The 20,900-nt window shown below is 36.0% G+C and overlaps 1 protein-coding gene across 4 annotated transcripts in view; it reads right to left on the bottom strand.

Moving 5' to 3' along the window:
- The window catches only part of NPHP3 (nephrocystin 3), a 57,030-nt gene that overhangs the window by 14,464 nt on the left and 21,666 nt on the right, over positions 1-20,900 (bottom strand). For 3 of the 4 annotated variants that reach the window (XM_055413610.2, XM_055413618.2, XM_088840565.1), the window contains exons 7-17: positions 19,042-19,198; positions 17,812-17,886; positions 16,137-16,310; positions 13,571-13,674; positions 11,501-11,615; positions 11,106-11,249; positions 10,539-10,636; positions 7,794-7,896; positions 7,265-7,347; positions 5,752-5,890; positions 3,743-3,907 (exon numbers count right to left, since the gene is read on the bottom strand). In XM_055413610.2, coding sequence (XP_055269585.2) covers positions 3,743-3,907; positions 5,752-5,890; positions 7,265-7,347; positions 7,794-7,896; positions 10,539-10,636; positions 11,106-11,249; positions 11,501-11,615; positions 13,571-13,674; positions 16,137-16,310; positions 17,812-17,886; positions 19,042-19,198 — 1,357 coding nt within the window. The remainder of the gene's footprint in view (positions 1-3,742; positions 3,908-5,751; positions 5,891-7,264; positions 7,348-7,793; positions 7,897-10,538; positions 10,637-11,105; positions 11,250-11,500; positions 11,616-13,570; positions 13,675-16,136; positions 16,311-17,811; positions 17,887-19,041; positions 19,199-20,900) is intronic. The other variant, XM_088840560.1, reaches the window with a different exon arrangement.

The raw sequence follows: 20,900 nt of genomic DNA, 5'->3' as shown, positions 1-20,900 counted from the left end.
TAGGATGTTTCTTTCTTTAGGTTTGGGAAATTTTCAGGCATAATTTCTTCAAATATATTTTCAATTCCCCTTCTTTCTTTCTTCTCCTTCTGGTATCCCTATTATGTATAGACTGACATGCTTTTATAATATCCCATAGGTCTCTTATATTGCTTTTTTTAAAAAATTCATTTGGTTTTCTGTCTGCTGTTCTGATAGGGTGATTTCCATTATTCTATCTTCCAGATCACTTATTCATTCTTCGGCATTATTTATTCTGCTCTTCATTGCCTTTGGCTCAGCTTTTATTTCAGCAAGTGAATTTTGAAATTTTTCTTGGCTCCTTCTAGTTTCTAGTCTCTTTTTACAGTAACTTACATTACTATGAACAGTCCTTTTTAATTCCTTCAGTATTTTCATTATCTTGTTGTTTCAGTGTCTATTAGACCAAAGAAGTCGGTCTCATTGTTTGTTCTTTCAGGGGAATTATCTTGATCTTTTATTTGGGATTTAGGAGAAACAGATATCTACTGTGGTCTTGGAGGACCATTTTTATGTGGGAGCATCCCTGTGTAGCCTGTGTGGACTTAGTATTTTTTGGTATGAGGGCCATAAGAGAATACTAGGAACAATTATAGGTCAACAAATTCAACAACTTAGAAGAAATGGACAACTGTCTAGAAACATACAATCCAGCAAAGCTGAATCAAGAAGAAATAAATAACTTGAACAGACCAGTAACTAGAAGTAAAATAGAATCTGTAATTTACTCCTTACAAACAAAAGTCCAAGGCCAGATGGCTTCACAAGTGAATTCTACCAAACATACAAGGAAGAACTTATACCAGTCTTTCCTGAACTCACACTGAAGAGAAAGGTACATCCCCAAAGAAGCCATCACCTTGATACCACACCAGATACTTCTGAAAAAGAAAAGTATAGGCCATCTTTGATGAATATAGTTGCAAAAATTCTTAACAACATATTAACAAACCGAATTCAATGACACATAAAGATCATACACCACCACAACCAAGGTGGATCCATCCCAGAGTCATAAGGATGATTTAATATACGCAAATTAATTAATGTGATATACCACATCAGCAAAAGAAAAGACAACACATGATCATCTCAATAAAGGCAGAAAAAGTATTTGAGAAAATTCAACATCCATCTATGACAAAAACTCTTACCAAAGTAGATCCAAAGGGAACATATCTCAGCATAATAAAAGCAATTTATGATAGGCCCACAGCCAGTATAATACTCAGTGCTGAAAAGATGAAAGCCTTCTCATTAAAATCTGGAAGAAGACAAAGATGTCCACTCTCCCCACTTCTCTTCAACATAGTATTTGAAGTCTTAGCCACAGCAATCAGACAAAAAAAAAGTAAAAGGTATTCAAATTGGTAGGGAAGAGTTAAAATTGTCATTATATGCAGATGACATGATACTGCATATAGAAAACTAACAACTCCACGCATAAACTACTAGAACAGATAAATGAATTCAGGAAGATACTAGGATGTAAGATTGACAAAGAAATCAGTTGTATTTCTTTATACTAACAATGAAATATTAGAGAATGTAAAAAAAGAGTCCTTTTAAAGTCACAGCAAAAAATAAAATACTTAGGAGTAAATCTTACCAAGGAGGTGAAAGACTTTTATGCTGAGAGTTATAAAACATTAATAAAGGAAACTGAATATGATTCTGAAAAATAGAAGATATCCCATGCTCTTGGATTGGAAGAATTAATATTGTTAAAATGGACATATTACCCAAAGCAAACTATAGATTTAATGTGATCCCTACCAAATTACCCATGACATTTTCCCCAGAACTAGAACACACGATCCTAAAATTTATAAGAAACCATAAAAAGACACAGAATTGACAAAGCAATCCTTAGGAAAAAGAACAAAGCAGGAGGCATAACCCCCCAAGACTTCAGACAATACTACAAAGCTATAGCAATCAAAACAGCATGGTATTGACACAAAAATAGACCTATGGATCAATGGAACGAAATAGCCAAGAAAAATCCACACACCTACTGTCAATTAATTTTTGACAAAGGAAGCAAGAATATACAATGGAGAAAAGACAGTCTCTTCAGCAAGTGGTGTTAGGAAAACTGTACAGCTGCATGTAAATCGGTGAAGTTAGAACACATCCTCTCACCATACACAAAAACAAAATGACTTAAAGATTTAACTATAAGACATGACACCATAAAACTCATAGAAGAGAACATAGGCAAAACATTCTCTGACATAAATTGTACCAATATTTTCTTAGGTCAGTCTCCCAAGGCAATAGAAATAAAAGCAAAACTAAACCAACAGGGCTTAATCAAATATATAAGCTTCTGTACAGCAAAGGAAATCATAAACAAACAAACAAAAGTGAGAATATATTTGCAAATGATGTGATCAACAGAGGTTTAGTTTCCAAAATATACCAACAGCTCATACAACTCAATAATAAAAACCAAACAACCCAATCAAGAAATGGGCAGAAGACCTAAGTAGATGTATCTCCAGAGAAGACATACAGATGGTGAATAGGCATATGACAAGATACTCATCATTACTAATTTTTAGAGAAATGTAAATTGAAACTACAGTGAGGTACCATCTCACACTAGTCAGAATGGCCATCATTAAAGTCTACAAATAACAAATGTTGGAGAGGGTGTAGAGAAAAGGGAACCCTCCTATAGTGCTGGTAGGGATGTAAGCTGGTACAGCCACTATGGGAAACAGCATGGAGGTTTCTTAAAAAACTAAAAATAGAGTAATCATAAAATCTGGCAATTCTACTCTTGGCATATAGCCAGAAAGACTATCATTCAAAAAGATACATGCACTTCTGTGTTCATGGTAGTTCTCTTCAGAATAGCTGAGACATGGAAAAAACCTAAATGTTCATCAATAGGAGAATGGATAAAAAATACATGGTACATATATACAATGGAATATTTACTCAGCCATACATAAAAGAATTAAAATGCAGTATGGATTGACCTAGTGATTTTCATACTAAGCGAAGTCAGAAAGAGACAAACTGTATGATTACCACTTATATGTGGAATCTAAAATATGACACAAATGAACATATCTTTGAAACAGAATCACAGACATAGAAAACAGATTTGTGTTTTCCAAGGGGAAGGGTTAGTTGGGGAGGGAAGGATTGGGAATTTGGGATTAACAGATGCAAATTGTATGGTACAAAAAAAGTTACATTAGTCATTATTTACTATGTGCTAGAAATCATGTTTAGGACTTCACCAGGACCAATTAATTATTCACCACGTCAATTAATTATCTTCACAATCCCTGGGGTAAGCTGAAAACATCTGCTCAAGGTTCAGAGAACTTGCCCAGGGTTACATTAAGCTGTAAAGCGCTGGGCTGTGAATTGAGGCAGGGTGACAGAGCCCAGGCTCTTAAACAGGTATAATACACCAACAATACAATGAAACAGAAAATTGAAAAAACGTTTTTCTCTTTCAGAAAAAACTAACTTTTAAAGTAATAGCCATTTCATAAAGGTATTTACTTCATAAGAGTATTAGCCAAATTTTGTATCTAACCTAAAAGTACTGGAAAAAATCTGTAATGCCAAATTTGAGATTTCAATTTTGTCTTTTAATTGAAATATTTGAAATAATATGGTATTATATAACATAATACATATGCGATGATATGTGGACATTTCAATAAGTGAAAAACCTTACTAAGATAACATTTACCTGTAAATGTTGAAACTTGAGCAAACCACAACCATAAGTCAACAAACACATCTTGTGTAAACTGTGAATAAGGGAGGTCAAGACAGTCCAGGACATCTCAGGATAGAGTTCCATCAATTCTGACTCATTCACACCATTGTGACTAATATTTACAAGGCAGAGAATCTAGGTAGATAAAATAAATTAACAGTGATTATACAGTACTTCTATTGTTAACTAACAGCCATTAAAATGTCCATAATTCTTTTAAGCTTATTAACTTATTCAAATTTATCATTCAAGTGATTTAATAAACCAAGAAACAAATTTCTTAAAACACACTTTCCAAAAGACACTAATCAAGAATAAGACAGTGTACATATAAAATCTAGCATGCCAAAGATAACATACATATAGAAAAAGTTTAGTGAAATTAAAACTGCAGGAAATGTATTAATAAAACTAACGATAGAGTTCCAATTCTGGGAAGATGGTGGAAGAAAACAACCCTCTTAGTACAAATGCCTCTTAATATCAGATAATAAGTAACAAAACATTTCTAAAATCATAACTGAACCTTCAGAAAAGAGGGAAATCCCCCAAGTATCCCAAACAGAAAACTGAAATTTTAGATAGATAGCAGAACAAGAAGACAAGGAAGCTTGTGGTCTTAGAGGTAGAATGAAAAGCCCAACCTACAGGAATCCCCCCTAAGCCAAGAAATAAACATAAAAATGGATCCAGGTTAAAACTATAAGGGCTCAGCAAGGCTGTTAGTAAATTTCCAAAAACTAAGTTGAATAGCAACAAAAACGTTTTACAGGTTATTCCAACTACTACAGAGTCACTAGAAACAAATTTTAACAAAAGATGTTCAAAACTTTTATGGGAAAGAAGATAAAATGTTATTTGAAAATCATTCAAGAAGATGGCTAAATAAATGGAGAACTATCTAGCTTTTCATGAAGGAGAAGATATAAGATAATATCCCCTAAATTAGCCTCTAAACTCAGTGCAATTCCAATTAAAATTGCATATTGAATTTCCATGGCACTTGCTGAGCCAATTCTAAAAATACACATGGGAAATGAGCCAAGACAACTATGAAAAATATTAAGAGGGGGTTTGCCCAATGAAATATCAAAGCTTACTTTCAAGTTCTAATAGTTAAGACAGTGGTATTGATAAAAAACAGTAAATTGGAACAGAAGAACCTAGAAACAGACTCATGTTTAAATACGAGCTTGATACCGGAGAGGTGGCATTCCAAATCAGTAGAAAAAATATATAAAGTAAAATGAACAATTCACTAGCTATATTTTAAAAGATTAAGAATTAGGCTCCTGGGAATTCCCTGCAGTATCCCAGGTTTAATTCCTGGTCAGGAAATTAAGATCCTGCAAGCTGTGCAGCGTGGCAAAAAAAAAAAAAAAGTATATTCCTTCCTCACACAATAAACAAAAATTTGTAATGTGCATTAAGGACTTACACATGAAGAACAAACTTATAAAATATTTTGAAGGGAAAAATATGAAATCACTTTTATGACAGCAAAGGATTTAAAAAAATAGGCATAAACCATAAAAGCAACTGTGGATAAATCTCACTTTATTAAAACAAAACTTTGTATAATGATGTCATAAGGTTAAAACACAAGCAGGGAAGACATTGATTTGTAAACTCTATAACAAAGAATTTGTATTCAATATACAGAACCTTTAAAAACTAACAGATCAACAAGGAAAAGTCAACTCAGTTAAAAAAATGGGTAAAGGACCTGACCCAGCAATTCACAGAAGATGAAACAAGAATAGCCAGGAAGCATGAAAAGATGAAAAATCTCCATGATAATCAGGAAAATGAAGATTGCCTGAGATATCACTTCTGGTCATAAACACGCTATGGCAGTGGGTATAGTTTGAAAATCTGAAACATATTTAACATTACAGGGATTTACCATTTACTTCAATTCACACACAAATGCAAACATGGCAAAATAATCTTCCCTTTATAAGTTTATTACATTTTACCTGTTTCATTAGTTCTTTATCTGTATCATTTGCCATGGACTCCTGGATAGATTGCAGAACAAGTCTGTATAATGAAACAGTATCTTGACACTGGAAACACTGAAGAAGGATTTTATCTAAATTGCCTGCTCTCCCAGCACTGTTGGAATTGAGAACAAATTTAATTTCTTACAGTCTGCCAACAACTGAATAATTAGGGGTAAATAAAAACAATGCTCTACTTTATCTTTTTTTATACTGTTCAACTGGTAACAACAGGAATTTGATAAAACATGGCCCAGGAAAACGTTAGTTTTATGGGGCTGCTAGAATCATCAGAGTTATTTTAGTATACCATTTAATTCAATGCAATAAACATATGCTGGGACTTAACTATGTATCAAGTAATTACTGCACACTATGGAACATAAACTATAAGACATGGTACATCTAGATGCACGCCACCTACATACAGGAAGCAAGAAAATAATTACAAATAAGTATTATTAGCCATGCAAACTAAATTTAAACAAATAGAACCAGAGTTTGGAAAACATCAGCTTACAGAAAACAGTTTTAAAACATTACATAATATTTACCAGTAGTTTCTTTTTTTAATATGTAAAGAATGGTGGAAAAAATAATGGTCCATAGTCCCTCTTAGATTACTTCAAAAAATATGAAATGCATGACTTAACACTTTTGAATTGTACTCCTGCAAGCCACTGATGTTCTCAGATTCACTGCTACAACTCTGGGGACAGTGGGGTGGGTCAGTGAAAATATCACAGGCAATTCAAAGTTTTGAAAGATTTTTTTCATTTCAAATTTGGTGCTTCAGGTGAGAATGTGGAATTGAGAGACAACAGTACTAGACTCAGTTTCCACAATATGAATTGTGCTAGGATTACAACCTACTCTGATGAATACCAAAACAAGTATTAGTCTTTTTTTTTTACCTCTGGTTGCAAACAGACAAAGTAAGGTGAGGCTGTCCTGAAGAAGTAAAAGTAGTAAAACTCTCTACTGCTTATATAAAGGTACATTACAAATGAATGTCTAAAATGGAAGTCTCTGCTGTAAGATGAAATGTTTATCAGGATGTGGGAACAGAGACAATTAAAAATTCCTACCAGTATACCTATCTACTGATATTGAAAGACACCTGAAATAACATTTTTTATGCCTCATTTGCCTCCTCACTTTCCCAAAACTAGGGGCCTCAAGGTGACAATTTAGAACAAAGATGGCCTTCTTTTGCAGCCCCAAGTTGAGAAAAGGTTAGTGTGATGAAAACCAGACAAATATATCCAACAAGTTCTGATATTTAAGGGCTAGCAATTTTCAGTCAAGTCACATTATCATGGATATCAAGTTACAGTATCACAGTCAAGTCACAGTATCACAGTTAGAACACCAGAATCTTAGTGGCCTGAGAGACTGCCATAATGATCAGTTCTGTTTCAAACAGCGAGGAAGCATTCTGCAGCAAACACAAAATTGCCGAAGATGACATAAAATAGCTACCACTTACCGTGCAATCATTTTGCCGAAAAGAGTGACGTAAAGAGCATTGCAGGTTGTAGCAGAACGACAGTGTCGTTCTAGCTTCTTCTCCTGTACCAGTTAACCAAAAAAACAAAACAAAACAAAACAAAAATACAAAACCACCCTGGAATGAAGTGGCCTTTACAACTGAGCCATCAGCAAATGTCCCTGCAGAAATAACACAGTTCCTGCCACCTCATCAGTGGCATCACTGCCATGTTGTGGTAAACCACAAGTGCTGTCAACATACAAATGCTTTTCACTTTTAAAATATTGCTTAATATAATATAGTAAAGTAAGCCTTAAGACCAAAGTCTTTTTTATTGCTTGTTCTATATCTGTTATTAGTTTAAGGGTAAATGCATTTAACAAAGTAAAGCTAAATTCCAATTTTCCTTGGAACCACAAAGAGTTCCTATATTGAATTTTAAGTCTCATATAAGGTTTTTTTTGTTTGTTTTTAATAAAGAAAGCTATAGAGGGTAAAAGAGAGCAGCAAAATTAAAAATACTTACCTGCTCTTTACTCAATTTAATGTCTACAGAGTGGCATTCTGCAATTATAATAGATTTTGCATCTTTTGGATTTAAAGGGTCAAGATGAAGTGTAGGCCACAGCCTTTCATTTAAAGAAAAACAAAAATGAAATTATTTTCTAATGAAACAACAAAACTTCCCATAATACAAATCAAAGTCCATTATAAAACTTAATATTTTATACTACCTTCATAAAATTAATCTCTGTTAAACATATTAAGTAATATTATTTCCTTTATACATGTTATAACATGCATGTCATTACTTTTAGCAATCACAACAAACACTTATAAGATAATAGCTTATATATTGACAATAAACTGGTAAAACCTGTCTAGTTCTATATTCTATATGATCAGTAAAAAAACATTGGTATTGGTACCTATGAGGAACAGTGCCAGACATAGTCTTTGACCAAACATTACTTGTAATTCAGTCAAATTTAATCACCCTATAACATTCATTCTCAATGAAGTGCATAAGATTTCCCTTCTCCAACAAAGAATTTCAGCACTTCACAAATCTGCGCTTTATACATAAAAAGCATAAGATATCCCCTCCCCAGCAAGCTAGTGAAGGTGATGGAATTCCAGCTTAGCTATTTCAAATCCTAAAGGATGGTGCTGTTAAAGTGCTGCACTCAGTATGCCAGCAAATTTGGAAAACTCAGCAGTGGCCACAAGACTGAAAAATGTAAGTTTTCACTCCAATCCCAAAGAAAGGCAATGCCAAAGAATGTACAATTACACTCATTTCACATGCCAGCAAGATTATGCTCAAAATCCTTCAAGCTAGGCTTCAACAGTATGTGACCAAGAACTTCCAGATGTACAAGCTGGATTTAGAAAGGGCAGAGGAATCAGAGATCAAATATCCAACATCCGTTGGCTCATAGAAAAAGCAAGAGAGTTCCAGAATAACATCTATTTCTGTTTCATTGACTAGACTAAAGCCATTGACTGTGTGGATCACAACAAACTGTGGAAAATGCTTAAAGAGATGGGAATACCAGACCACCTTATCTGCCTCCTGAGAAACCTGTATGCAGGTCAAGAAGCAACAGTTAAAACTGGATATGTAACAACAGACTGGTTAAAAATTGGGAAAGCAGTACATCAACTCTGTATATTGTCACCCAGTTTATTTAACTTATATGCAGAGTACATCATGCAAAATGCCAGGCTGCATGACTCACAAGCTGGAATCAAGATTGCTGGGAGAAATATCAATAACCTCAGATATTCAGATGACACCACCCTAATGCAGAAAGCGAAGAGGAACTAAAGAACATCTTGAGGAAGGTGAAAGAGTGATAAAGCTGGTTTAAAACTCAACATTAAAAAAATGAAGATCATAGCATCTGGGCCCATCACTTCATGGCAAACAGCTGGGGAAAAAGTGGAAACAGTGACAAGTTTTATTTTCTTGGGCTCCAAAATCACTGTGGACAGTGACTGCAGCCACAAAATTACACTTGCTCCTTGGAAGAAAAACTATGACAAACCTAGACCGCATATTAAAAAACAGAAACATCACTTTGCCGGCAAAGGTCCATATAGTCAAAGCTATGCTTTTTCCAATAGTCATGTATGGATATGAGTCATGTTTCTCACAGCTGGTGAGAAATATTTCTATCTATGCATTTTAAACCAAAACTGTCACCAAAAGGACCCAATTGCCCTGAGTATACTTTTAATCTTTGCAAGAAAGCTGAGTGCTAAAGAATTGATGCTTTCTAATTGTGGTGCCAGACAAGACTCTTGAGAGTCCTTGGACAGCAAGGAGATCAAACCAGTCAATCCCAAAGGAAATCAACCCTGAATATTCATTGGAAGGACTGATGCTGAAGCTGAAGCTCCAATACTTTGGCTACCTGATGGAAAGTGTCAGCTCACTGGAAAAGACCCTGATGCTGGAAAAGACTGAAGTCAAGAGGAGAAGCGGGAGACAGGATGAGATGGTTCAACGGTATCACTGACTCAATGGGTATGAATTTGAGCAAACTCCAGGAGATAGTGAAGAACAGGGAAACCTGGCGTGTTGCAGTCCATGGGGTTGCAGAGTCGGACATGACTTAGTAGCTGAACAACAAATACACATATATTTGTTTACCTTCATGGACTTATATATGGTATATGTGTGATATTATAATTTCTTGGTAGGGAGGTGATTAGGAAGAACATTACTAAAATAGCTCCCGGGGTAGGGAGACAAAAGTAGATTGAGAAACACCACTTCACAGAACTCAACCACTGCATCCCTTTTTAAGTATTGGACTTGCATTTCAGGATCGCAGGTGTCTAGTCTTATTTTTCCTGGCCCAGCTCTTCCCTTGTTTTCCTCACCCATAAATTTAACTGCCTACCAGAAATCACCAATTGGAGCTATAATTGACAACTCAAACAAACCATGTCTGAAAAGAAAACTCATGACCTTTCCTCCACAAACCTGCCTGTCCTCTGTGTTTTGCATCTAAGTTCATGGAACCACAATTTACTTAATTTCTCAAGACAGAAACCTGGGGGCCATCCTAGTCTTCTCCCTCACATCTCAGATCTAACTTCCCAAAAAATGCTATAGGTTGCATCCTTTTCCTGAATTTGTCCACTTCTCCCTATCCTCACTCCCACTTATATGAAAAATATGAGAAATAATCACATATCAAAAACCTTACTTTCTACTTAAAATATTTCATGTAACCAGAAGTAACTGTTAGCAGCTTACCTCCATGCTGGAGGGCATGTTTCTACATTCACAGAAACAATTACTCTTACATTCACAGGCAGTGGATCTATCAGCCATTTCATGTGTTTTTCAACTTGCTTTTAAAAATATAAAAACAAAATTCCATCTATTAAAATATTTCAAAAGCTTTCCAATTAAAATGAAATTCTCATTATATTTCTCATTAAGGGTAAAATCTTATTTGGGGATTATTTATCTCAGAATATTAGAAGAACAAGTGGCAAAACACTGCCATCACTGATCCAAATTCTGGGCATGTAAGGAAATGTCAAAGCCCTAAAATTAGGTCAAAATGAACAATATTTGCTAATTGTGAAAATATAGTTGGTCCTTCTCAACAAGATACTAGTGTCTACTGGCATATGTATATGTGTGTGTGTGTGTATGTTTCTGTATTATCCACATGCTTCCTCTCTATAAATTAAGCAGAAATAAAAGAAACAAAATCAACATTGTTTTTCTCATAAACATGATTTAAACATCTGTCATTACTGATATTTTTGTCTCTTTCTGAGTGTATCAACAGGTTACAAAGTGAAAACATACCTGAATTTGATCTATAGAATCAATAATGATGATGATGCTGCCTTGATGACGGGCAGAGAGTTTTTCCAGCCAACGTGGAAATTCTTCCAAAAGCTTAGCAGGATCCAATGTCAGAGAAGATACTGACCAAGAATGTTGCATCAACTACAAGGTGAGAACACATACTAATTAAAGTAGCTACACTTCATCACAGCTGGTGAGAAATATTTCTATCTCTGCATTTTAAACCAAAATTGTCACCAGAAGGACCCAATAGCACTGAATATACTTTTAACCTTATGCAAAACCAAAACAAATGGGTAATACTGAAAATTAGTTTATCATCAGGTCCTCAGGCCAGACAACTTCTGAATCTAAATAAAAATTGTAGTAACTCCAAAAATGGTATATTCTACCTTCAGAGTCAGTCGTTTAATAATCAAGGAAGCCTCTGAGCTGGTTGACATGGGCCTCCCCACAAAATGAGAAAGAATTAGTGTGTTAGGGGAATTCTTCTGTTGTAATTGGATCCTGAAAGAAAAAGACCTTTTGTAAGACTGATAAACCTCTTTAACTGTCAACAAAAAAGAATTCACAATGCATTAAGCATCAATTGCTACCCGTTAGTAATTACACGATCAGTTAATTTTGAATTAATATGGGAAATTTCCATTTTTACTCCACTTTTAGATTCTTTTAAATAAACCATTAAAAATTATAACTTCATTTTACTTACAAATTGATGTGACTAATGTTAATCAAAATACTATACATTTGAGGTTAAAATATTAGTAAAATGAACATTAACCTAGGAAGAAAGAAGTTTCTATAATAAGTACAAAAATAATATTTTGAAATATAACTTTGAACAAAAGGGCAATAAAAAGGAACTACATATGGTTAACTCCTCAATGTAAATAATAACTATGAATGAAAGAAAATGGCCTTACCTCGTTTTCAAATAACATGATGAACTAAAATAAGAGTTTATTAGCTTAAATGAACCTTAGTCCATAATTTAAAGAACTAGTTTTACATTCATATAAAGATTTTCCTTTATTTTGATATTCTTTATGATTTATTTCACTCTAAATAGTGTCTTATTTCAAATATTTAAAATCCCAGTGAATCTTTAAAGAAGAGCCCAGTAACTGAAAATAAAGGTACATGCCTCTATAATTCACCTAATTCCCTGTCACACTGACCACTCCCTTCAGTTCAGTTCAACTGCTCAGTCCAACTCTGTGACCCCACGGACTGTAGCACGCCAGGCTTCCCTATCAACCACCAACTCCCAGACCTTGATCAAGCTCATGTCCATTGAGTTGCTGATGCCATCCATCTTATCCTTTGTCATCCCCTTCTCCTCCTGCCTTCAAACTTTGCCAGCATCAGGGCCTTTTCCAATGAGTCAGTTCTTTGAATCAGGTGGCCAAAGTATTGGAGCTTCAGCTTCAATCAGTATCAGTCCTCACAATGAATATTCAGGATTGATTTCCTCTAGGATTGCCTGGTTTGATCTCCTTGCTGTCCAAGGGACTCTCAAGAGTCTTCTCCAACACCACAGTTCAAAAGCATCAATTTTTCAGTGCTCAGCTTTCTTTATGGTTCAAATCTCACATCCATACATGACTACTGGAAAAACCATAGCTTTAACTAGATGGACCTTTGTCGACAAAGTGATGTCTCTGCTTTTTAATATGCTGGCTAGGTTGGTCATAGCTTTTCTTCCAAGGAGCAAGCATCTTTTAATTTTGTAACTGTAGTCATCATCTGCAGTGATTTTGGAGGCCAAGAAAATAAAGTTTGTCACTGTTTCCATTGTTTCCCCATCTATTTTCCATGAAGTGATGGAACTAGATGCCATGATCTTAGTTTTCTGAATGTTGAGTTTTAAGCCAGATTTTTCACTCCCTCTTTCACTTTCATCAAGAGGCTCCTTAGTTCCTCTTAGCTTTCTTCCAAAAGGGTAGTGTGATCTGCATATCTGAGGTTATTGATATTGACCACTCCCTTAGCTCTGACCTATATAATTTATGTGAGCTTCCCTGGTGGCTCAGTGATAAAGAACCAGCCAGCCAGTGCAGGAGACTCAAGAGATGCAAGTTCGATCCCTGAGTTGGGAATGGGAAGATCCCCTGGAGAAGGGAATGGCAACCCACTCCACTATTCTTGCCTGGGAAATCCCATGGACAGAGGAGCCTGACAGGCTACAATCCATGAGGTCGCAAAAGAGTCAGACTTAATGACTAAACAACAACATAATTTATGTACACAATCACAAACGCTATTCCTTTCTCATGCTGTATCTTCTAACATTCAAATTGCATATTTCTCAGGGCATGAGTCTGTTATTTTACTTTTTGCTTTTTTAATATTCAATACAGGCCCTGCAGGAAGGTAGACATGCAATAATTCACTTTGTTGAATGAGTTCAGTAGTTCAAATGATGACAACAATGACGGTTTAATTGCACTGCATCATACCACTTTGATAAAAGAAGGGACTTTCCAGAGCCTGGTCCTCCAGATACAAGAAGGGGTGGAATTGGTGCTGGTGCTGCCACAAGATCATTAAGGCGCTGGTAATACTAGAAATAAAAATGAATTTAAATTGTAAATTGTGAGGAAGAACAGGCCTCTTCAAATACTAAATAGAGTCAATATCCAATTATCCTCTGAAATCAGTGGAGAAAAGCTGCAAGAAAAAATGAAATCTACTTTTAATCAGTAGTACCCTCATAAATGCTTATTTTTACGATTGGTTAAATATGTCCAAAGGAGTAAACCAAGAATGGGCCCCAATTTCTTCTGCTGCAGTATTAATGTAAATGAATGGATGAGGGGCAGCTTTTCAGATCACTGTGGGGCTTTGCACCATTCTGTTCTGCAGAATGTTGCAGGGAGGCTACTGTATCACCCTGAACTCCTGAACTAAGGAAAGAACCACAGAAGACCTTGAGGGAACCATCAGCAGGCATCCTATATCTCCTGGTCAGAAAAACACCTGTTCTGAAGACCATCTCAGTTTCCAGGAATTCCTGAGAAACAATGAGAAGGTCTTATCTGAGGTCTTGGAGTCACCGAACCCGCTACAGAGAATCACGTTAGGACAGGCCACTTAGGATCTTTTCGAAATTGAGTGAATTCTATGCAAAGCCCAAGAACTCTTATTTCCGAGGCCTTCCCCAGATAGGAAAACCTGGTTCAGAGCTGAAAAGGAACTTGCTCAGAAAACTGCAATATCTCAGTTGTTATGAAGGAGTTTCCAGAGTCATCTTGGGGGTTAGGATGTTTAAGTGTACCAGTGGTGTAAATGATAGCTGATGAGGGATCAAAAGAATGCATAATAAGTAGTTTGTGTGAGCTTCAGGGTAGCAGAGATTTCTAGCAATTACAATAAACAATTACTTAGTATAGTTTTTCAATCAGTTTTTCTGTTTGTCATATATTTCCCAGGAATTCAAGTATTTCTGATAGAAATGATGCTTCTCAAGAAACAAAGGGCTTATTTGATTTATGACCCTCATAAAGCTCGTAAATTGTTAGGTTGTATGACCCAACAATTTAGTTCATGGCCCCACCTAAAGTCCAGGTGGCTTAAAATGGTAAAGAATCTGCCTGCCAATACTCAGGAGATACTCAGGAGACCTGGGTTCAATCTGTGGATCAGGAAGATCCCCTGAAGGAGGAAATGGCAACCCACTCCAGTATTCTTGCCTGGAGAATCCCATGGACAGAGGAGCCTGGCAGGTTACAGTCAATAGGGTAGCAAAGAGTCAGATACTACTGAGCACGTACACAAAGTCTTCTTATGTACCACATTAAGACTCCTTGCCACAGAAGAAAGCATAGGATTTATAGCGAGAAGACCTAGATTAAAATCTCACATCTGCAATCTACACTCTGTAGGCTCATAGGAAAACTATAATCTGAACCTTCAGTTCAGTTCAGTCGCTCAGTCGTGTCCGACTCTTTGCGACCCCATGAATTATGGTTCTTCAATTACAAAATAGTGATATCTTGCCTTCCTTATGAAATAACAATTTAACATTACCATGTGACGGGTACCGTGTCAAGTGCTTTATGTGCAAGATCTGGTTTATTCCCCCCAACAACCATGTGAGGTAGGTTCTATTAGTTATCCTCATTTTATACACAAGAAAGTCAAAGCCTAAAGCTAAGTAGCTTGATCAAAAGCCATAGTGAGGGAACAGTGGAACCACAACATAAAACTGACAGTCTAAATTATAAAAGCCATTAAAAGTTCTATAAAAACATAGCTGTTAGTGACAGTTACTGTAATATTCTTTAAGATATTCTTTTATTAATTTTAAAATATTAAGTGCTTTTTAAACTTGAAGATAGGTTCTTTGTACACTTCTACTCTTGTTTATTCACTTAGATATTTAAAGATGCTGAAGGACAGATCTGCCTATTGCATTAACTACTCTGCTTTGTTTTCTGGATGTTTCATATTTTGATTCCTCTAGGAACTGGAAGAATAGATAGCCTTACTATTTTTATCAGGTTTCCTAGGTATATTATCTTAGAGAATTGCAGATGGTAGCATAATAAACATGTAGTTGATAAATCCTAATGTGTAACTAGGGCTTCCCAGGTGGCACTAGTGGTAAAGAACCCATCTGCCAATTCAGGAGACATAAGAGACATGGGTTCAATCCCTGGGTTGGGAAGATCCCCTGGAGGAAGGCATGGCAACCCACTTCAGTATTCTTGCCTGAAGAATCCCACGGACAGAGGAGCCTGGTGGGCTACAGCAAATAGGGTCGCAAGCAGTCAGACATGACTGAAGTGACTTTGCATACAAGCACAATCTGTAACTAAACATGTTTGATGTTCATAAATATATTTGAATCTCACTTTTTTTCACATGATACAAACCTAAGTACATGTCTCAACATGGATAATTAAGCCATGAAGAAGATAGTAACACAATCCTTAACCCTGACTATAATTAGGTTAAACCACAATTATGATACAGTTTTTAAGCACAACTGATTTTTGTTGGAACTGTAAACCAAATGCTTACTTTCTCAAATCCCAACTCATGGGCTGAATTTGAAGCTTGCTGAAAAGCTTCCATTTGCTCTTGTTCATCATGTATGTCCCAAAGAACATCACCAAAATCATCTTCTTCTGGAATAGAATCTTCACTGCCCAAATCCTTGGTGTCCAGGTCTGTGTTTTCAAAGCCCAGGATGTCCTGAACACCAAGAGCAAGCACACAAAAGTGAGTGAAGGAAGTGAAGACCTTGTACACAGGCCTAAGATGGCCATCATCTACCTTGGAGGGCAAGTTCAAACCTATAGCCTTTTATGGTACCTCCAGGGATCAATTTATAACTATAAAATTAAGCAATAGTTAAAAATAAAGTTAAAGAAATATTAGGGCTTCCCTGGTGGCTCAGACAGTAAAGAATCTGCCTGGAATGCAGGAGACCCAGGTTCAATCCCTGGATCAGGAAGATCTCCTGAAGAAGGGAATGGCAACCCATCCCAGTATCCTAGGCTAGAGAAATTCATCAACAGGGGAAGCTGGTGGGTTATAGTACATGGGATTGCAAAGAGTTTGACACAACTGAGTGACTAACAGAACAACACAAGAAATATTAAAATAATAAAAACAAAGACCTCTTTCTTTCATTAGAAATAAAGTTAGAGGGGATCTGGTTTCTGAAAAATGTTACACAATAGGGTTGTATTTGGCTAGTGAACACTTTCAAAGACTGTGCTAATGTCTAAGATATATGCTGCTTTACATTTTTATAAGAATTCAATTACTAAGATGGGTTTTTTTATATTAAATATCTCTGCTGTGGTATCTACTCTTTATATTAATCACTGAAAATATATTGTTCTACAAATGGTAAAGTTGGTGAGTATGGCCATTTTCCTTTATTACCATTTATTCTGTTTAATTCATCTTATTTCAGGGCTCACTCTTTTTTTCTAATAACAAATCTCCATACTTTAACACGAGTTAATTTTAAAAAAGGAATCTAAACCCTTACTTCTCAAACAGGGTTCCCAGTACCCTGAGGGAGAGGTCAGCAGGTAAGGATAAACACAGGCTAAACATCTTGTGCCCATTTTACTTGAAGATAGGAAATACTTTTTCTTTTTATTATCATTATTAGCATTTTTGCTGATACATAATTTTAAATGATTTTTAATGTTAAAAATAAAGACAGGTAAATATCAAGCAAAATATTTAACTCATATAAAGTTTCAAGATAATACTGAGATATCATAGAAACTTTTAGTTTGAGATGTCTCTATGATCCATGACCTCAGACACATAGAGGTATCTTTTCACTCCTTTCTATGGTTAGGAGAATAGTAAAATCCATCCTGAATTTTTCTATTTACAAAAACTCAAAGTGCACAGAGAATCTGAGGAGACTCTCTACTGAACAGGATGAACATTATCCCTCAAATACTTGCTTTTTACCTACCACTTTTGTAATCAATTTTATACTTGATGGGTATTAAAGAATCAAACTGTTTGTGAGCTAAGAGATACAGATACACGGTATTGGGAATGTCACAACAATACTACAGGATGGACTCTTGCCAGGAACAAGGACACACAATCCAGGTATTGTTTTCAAAAAAGCAAACAAGTGATTTCCTCTGGAAAACTCAATTTTATTGAAATCAGTCAAGATATTTGAGATGAAATCTTACAGGGAATGCACATTTACCTGTTTAATAATCTTTTCTACATAAATATAGGTTTTATAGACTCCTTCTGCAGGATCTCCCAAGTGATCAATGATCTAGGGGGGAAAAAAAGAAGTTTAACAACAAGAAAAGACAATATTAACAGAAGGAGGAGGTGGTACTGAACATTTTTATAGGCTTATGTGTCAGGAACTGTTCTAAGTGCTCTCTGTGGATAGCTCACTTAGCCTCACAACCCTATGAGGGAGACACTGTTATTCTCTCCATTTTCTAGAAGAGGAAACTTCTGCTGCTGCTAAGTCACTTCAGTCGCATCCGACTCTGTGTGACCCCACAGACGGAAGCCCACCAGGCTCCCCCGTCCCTGGGATTCTCCAGGCAAGAACACTGGAGTGGGTTTCCATTTCCTTCTCCAATGTGTGAAAGTGAAAAGTGAAAGTGAAGTCGCTCAGTCATGTCAGACTCGTAGCGACCCCACGGACTGCAGCCTACCAGGCTCCTCCGTCCATGGGATTTTCTAGGCAAGAGTACTGGAGTGGCTTGCCATTGCCTTCTCCGCTGCTTGCATCTAGGGATGATCAAATCCTTCTCCTACTCATCATCAGTTTTTGGCTTTTCCCAATGTCCTCAGAAAGGGTTACCAGGAAAAGGCTCTTCTTTACACTGATCCTTGGCCAATAATAGATAGAAGGACTCTGTGCTTGAGAAAAAAGCACAGTAATGATTCTGATTTGCCCACTTAGATATCATACACTATTTTAGGTATACATCACTATTCATGTCTCATTCTCTCATAGTCCACAACTAATCTCTTAGGAAATCTATTGACTCTGTCAAAATTTATCCAGAATCCTACCACTTCTCATCACATACTCTGGTCTGAGCCACCAGCAACTCTCATCTGGATAACAGCAGGAGCTCTCCAGCTCTGTCCCCCTCCACTACCCTCCCTTCAGACCACAGTCAATTCTCAGCACAGCAGCCCAAGACAGCCTTGTCACAACAGCATTTCTTCTTCTTTGGTTAAAGCCTTCAGTGGCTCCCCACCTCACTCTAAATGAGAAAAACCAAAGTTTTTCAGGATTGGCCCCCTGTGACCTCTCCTACTCAGGTCCCCTCACTCACTCTGCTCCAGCCACACTAGCTTCCTTCCTTTCCTCAAACATGCCAGGCTCACTCCCACCTCATGGCTTTTGTCCCAGCACACTGCTCTCCCAAGCATGTTCTTAGAAACAACCTATGAATTTTACCTTGGCTTTGCTGGTCTTGTTCAGGTTAGAAACTTGATCAATCAGTTGCTGGACAGAGTCAGAACTGACTTTCCCATCCTCCAAACGATGATAAATTAATCGTGGTTTGCCTTCGGGGTTTTTCAGAAAAGCTTCTTCACAGTCTTGCAATAAAAGGCTAGATTGAAAATCAGTTATTTCTTGTGCTATACTGCACTGTGGCAGCACACAGTCAATTAACCTAAGTGCCAAGAAGGGGATTTCCTACAATGACAAGTGGCCAGGAAAGAACAAGTGAAACTTTCCAAAAATGTATGTTTTTTTATAGCTTTGTTCTAGCTTAAAGTACAGTATATTCACTAGTAGACAGAGTAGACAATAGCAGACAATAAATTGTGCAATAAATTAAATTTAAAATCATACATAACTTAATTTAAAGATAGTTTTTTTAAAAAAACTTCTCAAAAATACTGTTAAACATTGCTCAAAATAATGGACCAGACTCATGAGACTTTGCAAATAAATGGAAAACCTAATTCCATTTACAATTATATAATTCTCAAGTTAAAACACAAATATTATCAGCCTCAAGGTTTCAAGATTTTCTCTTCTCTAGTCCTTTAGCCTTTACTCATCCAATAAATGATCTGAATCCTTATACCCCAGATACACTGTAAGAAAGATCCAGAGGCAAATGAGAAAGGCTAGGCAGCTAGTAAAAATCTTGACCAAGGTAAAGGTTAAAAAGAAATTCTGTTACAATGTACTATAACTATAGTTTGTATTATTCCTATTTAAATTCTAGAAATCTTATAGACTATTAGCATTTTCTATATCACAAGGAAAACTATAAAAATATCCCTTTCTAAAAGGCATTAAATCAAAGTTTGTCTAGGGAGACAAATAAGTATGTATGTACAAGGAGAAGCCATTATACGATTCAGAATTTTCATAAAAAAATGAAAATACCGGCCCTAATACAAAACAGAAGAAAAAACAAAGAGGAAAACTGAAAAAAAAAAACAACATGGTTCCAAAGATTAAAGAATTAACGAGAAAAACAACAAATGACATATACTACCACCTGAGATAAAATATTACCCAGATATTAAATATAAAACAGGATATATTCTTAATAAATATAAAAACAAAACAAGAAAGGAAAACAGGGAGGGGAGGTAAAGAACTCCAACTAGAGGAAATCAAGTTGAAGGAATCCTTAAACTTGTTTTGGGAAAACAAGCCACCTGGCCTCTGGCTATCCAGACTGTACTCTATAGTCTTAAGGATCAAGGATGGGTTATACTGCAGAGTCTCTTGTAAAGCTTAGGGCTCCAAACACTTCCATACACAGTTAAAGTCAGAGTTGGTCCTCAATAAAAAGAGAAAAAATGCTTTGGAAGGATTAAATCCAATTAGATAGAAAGTACAGAAAGAAAAATTAACCCCTTATTTAACCTTCTATCCTATTCTGTCTCCTATCTATATATCTAACTGGTAAAAAAACCCCAAAAACGTTGTTTGCAGATTAGATTCATTGGTGTGATTATATTCACATTATAAGAAAACCACTCACTTTACTGGATTTAAGTAGTTACCTCCTCAGCAAATTAAAAGTATGATTTAACACTTATACAAGTGTTCAAGTGCCTCTCAATATGTATCTGAACAAAGAAAATAATGAAGGCTAATGCTAATTACTGAAATCAGGGGTCACCACCTTTTTCTGTGAAGAGTCAGCTAGCCATCATTTTAGGCTTTGCAGGACACACTGTCTCTGCTGAAATAATCAACACTGGTGGTACACTGTGAAAGCAGCTATAGACAATACACAAATAAGGGAACCTATCTGTGTTCCAATAAAAATTTTATTTATAAAA

The sequence above is a fragment of the Moschus berezovskii genome, chromosome 1, assembly GCF_049115385.1.
Source record: "Moschus berezovskii isolate FMDL1 chromosome 1, NW_MosBer_1.0, whole genome shotgun sequence".
Lineage (NCBI taxonomy): Eukaryota > Metazoa > Chordata > Mammalia > Artiodactyla > Moschidae > Moschus > Moschus berezovskii.
Note: the sequence above shows the minus strand (reverse complement) of the source record. Positions and strands in the feature narration are given on the sequence as shown.